We start from the raw sequence: 7136 nt of genomic DNA, 5'->3' as shown, positions 1-7136 counted from the left end.
GATTCTTTGCCTACTAAAACCATTGTTCACCGACCCAGTAGCTACAAGCTTCAGCGCCGCCGCAGCTGCTCCGTGGTGCCCAGGCCCTGGGAACACGGCCTCGCTCTCGGAGCCGGCGATCCGGTGCCAGGCGCCGCAGCAGCTGCACAAGGCGAAGCCACGTTTGTGGTTTTAAAGCTGTCTAAGCAGCGGGGCTGCTGCCGCTGTCCCCGCCGGTGGGTTGAAGGCCGCTGGCTCGGGGCAGTGCGGGCGGCTGGCTGAAACGGAGCAGCACGCTCTGTCCCCACAGGTCACAGATCCGGCCTTGCAGCCCAGCCTCCCTGGCTGTGTGCACGGCTCGGGCGGCTCCGGATTGGGGTTCGGGGGGTGGGTGGGGCGCGCCTGGTCTCCGGCAGCCTCCCCGGGGAGAAGGGAGGGGAGTTTCTCGGAGCTGCTTCCGCCTCCAGCTGAGGCCTGACCCGGGAGTGGATCGCAGCGGCTCTGAGCGGCGGGGCCAGCATGAGCTGCCCCCGGGAGCTAGCGGGGGAGCTGGCCCGGTTCTACACGGTCACCGAGCCCCAGCGCCACCCCCGGGGATACACCGTGTATAAGGTCACCGCTCGGGTGAGTCCGGGGCGGCGGGGACCTGGACAGCTCCGCTCTTAGCGGGTCGCTCCCCAAGGGCCGGGAGCAGGGCGGGCTTAAAGCAACCCCCTCCCCCCCAGCCCCCGACCTGCCTCTGTGAATGGGGGGTGGGGGGCAGAGAGCATCCCTGCCTCCCCCCCTCCCTAGTCCCGGACATGCCACTGTGAATGCGGGGCGGGGGGCAGAGAGCATCTCTCCCACCCCCAATCCCCGACCTGTCCCTGTGAATGGGGGTGGGGGACAGAGAGCATCCCTCCCTGCCCCTCTCCACCACCTGCCCCTGTGAATGGGGGCAGGCAGAGAGCATCCCTCCCTTCCTCCCATCCCCAATCCCTGACCTGCTCTGTGAATGGGGGGTGGGGGGCAGAGAGCATCCCTTCCCCCCCCTCCCTAGTCCCGGACATGCCACTGTGAATGCGGGGCGGGGGGCAGAGAGCATCTCTCCCACCCCCAATCCCCGACCTGTCCCTGTGAATGGGGGTGGGGGACAGAGAGCATCCCTCCCTGCCCCCCCACCACCACCTGCCCCTGTGAATGGGGGCAGGCAGAGAGCGTCCTTCCCTCCCCCCAGTCCTTGACCTGCCCGTGAATGGGGGCAGGCAGAGAACATCCCTTCCTCCTCCTGCCCCCCCAGTCTTGGACATGCCACTGTGAATGGGAGGGGGGCAGAGAGCATTCTTTCCTGCCCCTCTGAAGGGGGGGGGGTCAGAGAGCATCTCTCCCTCCCTCCATCCCCGACCTGCCCCTGTGAATGGCAGCAGGCAGAGAGCAGCCGTCCTCCCCAATCTTCCCCTCTGAAGGGGGGGGGGTGAGGATAGAGAGCATTCCTCCTTCCCTCCCCACCAGTCCCGGACATGCCACTGAATGGAGAGGAGGGCAGAGAGCATCCCTCCCCGCTCCCTGCCAATCCCGGACCTGCTTCTGGGAATGTGGCCCCAGGCAGAAAGTATCCACCCCATCACAGAGCTTCTCCCAACAGAGGGCCCAGATGAAGCTTCTCAGACCGGCCCTCGTGCATGGAAGTGTGTGGGTGGCTAGAGCAGAGATCATCCCTATTCCTTACCCTAGACTTGCATCTATGGGGGGCTTATCAAAGAGCATATCCACCTCATCACCTCCTGCCTCCCACCTGTTCCCTAATGAGAGGAGGATGAGAAAGAGAACATCTTCCCTTCACCTCACCCATCTACCCCAAATGTGGGACAGGTTCTGAGCATCCCCAGCATGCCTGTCCAGCTTCATTCAGATCTGCCGCGAGTCTCACATGTGATGGGGATAGATGGGTGAGGAGAGGAGGTGGGAGGAAGGAATGAATGAGACTTCTTCATAAGGGAGTCTGCTTTACAGTATCTCTTTGTCCGTCAGGGGATTGGAAGAAGATGATTTCGACATGTCAGTGAGACATTTAAAATTAGATGCTTGCTGTAACTCGGCCTGTACTGTCTCCCCTTTGCTGTATACTCATCTTAATTTTTTCATAAGTATTAACTCAAGGAGTTGAGTCCACTTCAGTAATATTCCACCCATGCAGATTATCCCAACAGTTAAAGAGCAATCGTAACCCTGACACTAGGGAATGCCCTATCCAGCCTAAAGCACATTGCCTCATGCTCTTCTGGTTTTACCAGGCCACTAGCTACCCAGACCTGCTGTGTCTCAAGCTCTGGTACTTTGAATGAAGGTGGTTTTTATTTTATTTAAAAAAATTAAAAAAGCAAGCTTGGTCCACTGAGGGTCAGACTTCAGCAGGTGTCATCAAAATGAGTCTTCAAATGAGGGCCCCTGCCACTTCCAAATGAATGAGAGACTGCAGGTCTGCTTAACGTTTCCTCAGTAGCACTTGAAGCTGATTGTTTTATTTTGAATTTCTCTATCCTGTAATTATTTAAAAAAAATAAAGCTAGAGGGGAGACTGTGTTTGGATAAATGTCTCCAAAATGCATGTTACACAAGACCAGTGCTTAATTTATAATGAAAGAGGTACTGGGACTCAAGCAATTTTTATTTTACTTTAATAACTGAGCTGCAAAGCCCAGAGGTGCTGGGGCTATGAACTGCCTAGCTCAGAGGTGCTAAGCCCTGGGACAAATTAAGCACAGCACAAGACCAAATGTGCTGGAGTTGCGAAAAGCCTTAAATACCTTCATAAGTGTTCCTTGGACTTGCCCTAACCTGACAGACTGGTAACCTGAACGTTTGGACTCTAGTGTATATGCAGTAATTCTTGATTTTGCGTGTTTCTTAGTTGTGCATCATCGGTCAGAAGCTATGAGACAGTGTTGGTTTCTATTGTTGAGTTTCTGACTTACACAGGTGTTCTGATAGCATCTTAAGTCTGGTAATGTAATGCTGCTTAGTGACAGAAAATAGTTGTTCTGTCTGATGGAACTGTTAATACTGTCCTAGAAATTGTTAGCTGCCTTAAAACTGCAATAGTGGACCAGTCCAGAAGTCCATCTAACACAGGATCCTGTATCTCACAGTGGCCAGAATCACAGTTCTGAGGAAGATGCAAGAAGCTCTGTAATGGACAGATAGGGGGTAAGAGTGGGATCCACAAAGGGTCTTAGGCGTTGCAAAGTGAGTGGCATGGCACCTAATTTTTTAGGTGTTGAGAAAATCACAGGAACAACACTATGACCCACAAAGCCTCAGTTAGGCATCTAGGCTCCTGTACACTGGGGAGAGAGAGAGAGGTGCCTTAGAATGGGATCCAGAAAGCCAGCGTGCTAGGCGGTGAGCTGCCTAAACTAGCCAGTGGGAGATGCCAATGAGAGGGGTATGTTCCAATCCCTGTCCCCTCCCAGGGATAGGCACCTAAGTCCAGGCTACAGGGAAGTGCCTCTCACAGCATAATGCTTCATGAATGGAAACCCCTCTCTGGGAGTCAGATGACTTAGGCAATAAGGCATTTCTTGTCAGAATGAGTTAGACTCCTGTCTTGCTCTACACAAATGGCTAGAGGAGGCGATGCCCACCTTGTAACTTAGCCCAGTTCAAGCACTCAGCTGGGATGGGGAAGACACAGGCTCAATTCCGTCCTCTCTGACAAAGAGGGAGACAGGATTTGAACAGCGCTCTCCGACTTCTCAGGACACTGTTCTAATCACTTAGCTATGACATATTCTGAAGTGGGGCTCCTTCAATCTCTCCTGTTGAAGCTAATCCACTGTGGATAAATAATGAAGAGCGACTGGAGCAGGGGGACTGTACCCTGGGTCTTCCATCTCCCGGGTGAGTGTCCTAAACACTGGACTACATAGTCATTTTCTCTCTCTCTCTCTCTCTCTCTCTCTGGCTAATGACTGTTTAGTCACTGAGGAGTATAAGTGGAACTAATTACAGAGCAAGGTATTACTCAGTCTGAGTAACGCCGCAGAATCTGGCCCTTGTAAGAGGGGAGGATGGCCTTGCGTTGGAAGAAAAAACTGGAAATTAGGAGACCTGGTTTCTGTTCCTAGTTTTGCCAAAGGCTTCTTGGGTTCCCTTGGGTAAGCCTCTTACCTTCTTTGTACCTCCACCTTCTTTTTTCACAAATGGGAATAATGCTGCATAGCAGTGAGTGGGAGGGACTTGTGAGTTCAGTTAATTAATTTTGAGATCATTGGATAGGAAGTGGTATAGAAATGCAAACTTTTATTGAAGTGACGTGTCCTTTTGCAATCACTGTTGCTGTAAATTTTCTGCCTGTGCGAGCTGTCCATATTTGCACATATCCTATCTTTATATAAGGAAGAGGATCTAGAAAGTTATCTGTGTAGAATGTAGATATATAAATAAACATAGCTCTCAGGCTGTTTGTCTCCGTGTCAGTTTTCTGCATTAACTGTAAGACCATAGACGACTTGAATAATATTTTGTTCTAGATATGATATATTATTCCATCATAGGGTAATGTAAGATGTTTAAACACTAATTAAAGTGCAATAAAAACATGGTGTTTTTTTATTGAGAAAAAACACTTTTTCCCCTGTAGGTTCAGTGCTAGAGAAGCTTGTCATGGGACAGAGGCAAGGAAGATAAGGCATTTAGTTTTTCCACATATCATCCTGATTAACTCAGTTCACAGGCTTAATCCAAGAGGTCAATATAGTGGCTTAATTTCATTGGTGGAACTGAAAGCAATGCCCCTTTAGTCAGGACAGTAGAACACAGTCTTGTATTTATCTTAATTCTAATTCTTCACTAATTTTTGTATTCTGCTTGACTTATATTAATTTGAAATACAGCATCACACAGCTGTAGTACATGTGCTGAATTCTCCAAATCGGAATGAAAGTTGTATATAAGTCAGGGGGAATGTCAACATTTTATCAGGTCTCTGAAGTTGCAGGTTCTCAGCTTCTACTCCAAGTGACACATGGCAGTTCACACAAATTGCTGGTGGACAGAGTAATTCAGATTTTTCTTAATTTAAAATCCCCAAATATTAGTTCTTTAAAGTATTTTAACCTTATAGCCCAGAGGTGATAAAATACTATTCATTGTGCCCAAACATGCTTGGGATTTCACAAACACAGAAATGTTCAGAGCTCTTGCCTCCTAAAGGCTTATGCTCTAATCGGACATGTAATAATAACTGGGCTGGGGGTAAAAACGTGGGACAGTGGAGAATATTAAAAGAAGCTGTTCAAAACTATGTAACAATATTTTGTTTAAGGCAGTTGTCTGACCCCCACCACTTTTTGTTTTCTCCCTCCCATCCATGCAGTTGGCTGGCTCCATGGTTGATATGACATCACTACCACAGTGCTTGCTGGGGCTGTGTCACTCATACCGTGAACTGGTGATCTGCAGCTTTGGGTGACTGCATGGAAAAAAGTAAGGCTGACCTGCCCAGTGTACTGAATACCCCTCTTATGCTAGCTATTTCGGGTATTCAGCACATTCTACTAGAGATCTCTGATTTCTTTTGATTCTGTACTTGTGGATCATCTGTAAAACTGGTTTAATAGGTTAAGAGAACTTTACTGTCAAATATAAAATACCATTTTAATATTCGTGAGTAGGAGAGTTGCATGTTGAAAGTGTCCTGAACATCTAAACCAAATGCACAGGTCTCATTGGAGACTTTTCTGAATGCTAAGCTGAACTAACTTTGGGAAATTTTTCTTAAGGTCTGTTCTTAGGAGATGATTTTAAAAGAAAGCCAGCTTTAACAGTGTGGAAGCCCTGAAAACATTCCTTTTATATTTTTAGCAAGGCTGGCACAATGTGGAAACTGTATGTAAGATGTGAATTCTACATAATATATTTAAACTTTTGTACTGTGAAAGACATTACATACATCTGCGAAGTTAGGCCTAGTTTACATTGGGGGGAGGGTGAGGGGATCGATCTAAGTTACGCAACTTCAGCTACATGAATAATGTAGCTGAAGTGGGTGTACTTAGATCTACTTACCGCGGTGTCTTCACTGTGGTAAGTCAATGGTTGACGCTCCCCATCAACTCCGCCTGCGCCTCTCGCTCCGGTGGAGTACCGGAGTCTATGAGAGAGTGCTCGGCAGTCGATTTATTGCATCTAGACTAGACGCGATAAATCGGACCCCTCCCTCCCCTGGATTGATTGCAGCCCGCCAATCCGGCGGGTAGTGTAGACAAGCCCTTAGAGAAGCATTACAGGTCCTGTATTCATTTCCAACAATTGAATTCAAGAAAAGATATGAAAGGATTAAAAAAAAAAAAAAAAAAGAGGCACCACAAGAGTATAGTATCCAGTGTAGAATTAAGAGAGATTTTAAAAATTAGTTTCTTATTAAAAAAGTCTGCTATTTATTGATGCTGAATGTTTACAGAGCAGACAAAAACATAGGATATTCTGACTATCTTGTTAAGTAACAAAGGGAGATTCCTATGGTCCTGTTTTATGATTGTTGTTTCCAGAACGTACAGTATTAGTTATGTATTCATCAGTTTGTATATGCAGGTGTGCTATCTATTGATAGCCTATTGATTATTGTGGATGAAAGCTGCTTTCATTAAGGATTTACAAACGATGCTGGTTGCATCATTCCATGCTGAGATTTTTCTGTGCAACTTTTTATCTTCCTAGAGCTTGAGATTTATGGGGTTGTTAACCCATATTCCCTCATGCCAACTATCTGAATTGGTGATAGGATCGGTAAAAGTGAAAGAACTCTGTAGAGGTCTCTGGCCTGTGTTGACTTTTATGAAAAGGCTATGGAGAACAAATTAGTCCAGCATATAAATAAATAATTACTGTACAGTGACTTGCAGATGGAATTGGGCAATAGGTATGGAAGACGATGTAATCTGTAGAAGAAGGGACTGTGAAACATATGGGTCCTATTCCTGACTCTCACTAGCTTGTTGTATAATCACTCATTGCACTAGGTCTCCCTTTACCCATTTGAGTAACTTATTTACTGTAACCTCACAAAACTGTTGTAGGCTTTACTGAAAGGTGAACTGCAAAATAAAAAAGTTTATGCCATTTACTGCTTCTTTTGTGATGTGTAAAGATTGTTTAAGTTGCCATCACGCACCCCT

The 7136-nt window shown here is 47.4% G+C and overlaps 1 protein-coding gene across 1 annotated transcript in view; it reads left to right on the top strand.

Annotated features, from left to right (window-relative positions):
* The first annotated feature begins 408 nt into the window (after window positions 1-408).
* The window catches only part of RPS6KC1 (ribosomal protein S6 kinase C1), a 108632-nt gene continuing 101904 nt past the window's right edge, over window positions 409-7136 (top strand). Inside the window, exon 1 of the mRNA XM_084624180.1 lies at window positions 409-603. Within this exon, the coding sequence (XP_084480306.1) occupies window positions 499-603 (105 nt within the window). The 5' untranslated portion in view covers window positions 409-498. The remainder of the gene's footprint in view (window positions 604-7136) is intronic.

Source organism: Lepidochelys olivacea (assembly GCF_965140295.1).
Source record: "Lepidochelys olivacea isolate rLepOli2 genome assembly, chromosome: 3".
NCBI classification, from domain to species: domain Eukaryota; kingdom Metazoa; phylum Chordata; order Testudines; family Cheloniidae; genus Lepidochelys; species Lepidochelys olivacea.
Note: the sequence above shows the minus strand (reverse complement) of the source record. Positions and strands in the feature narration are given on the sequence as shown.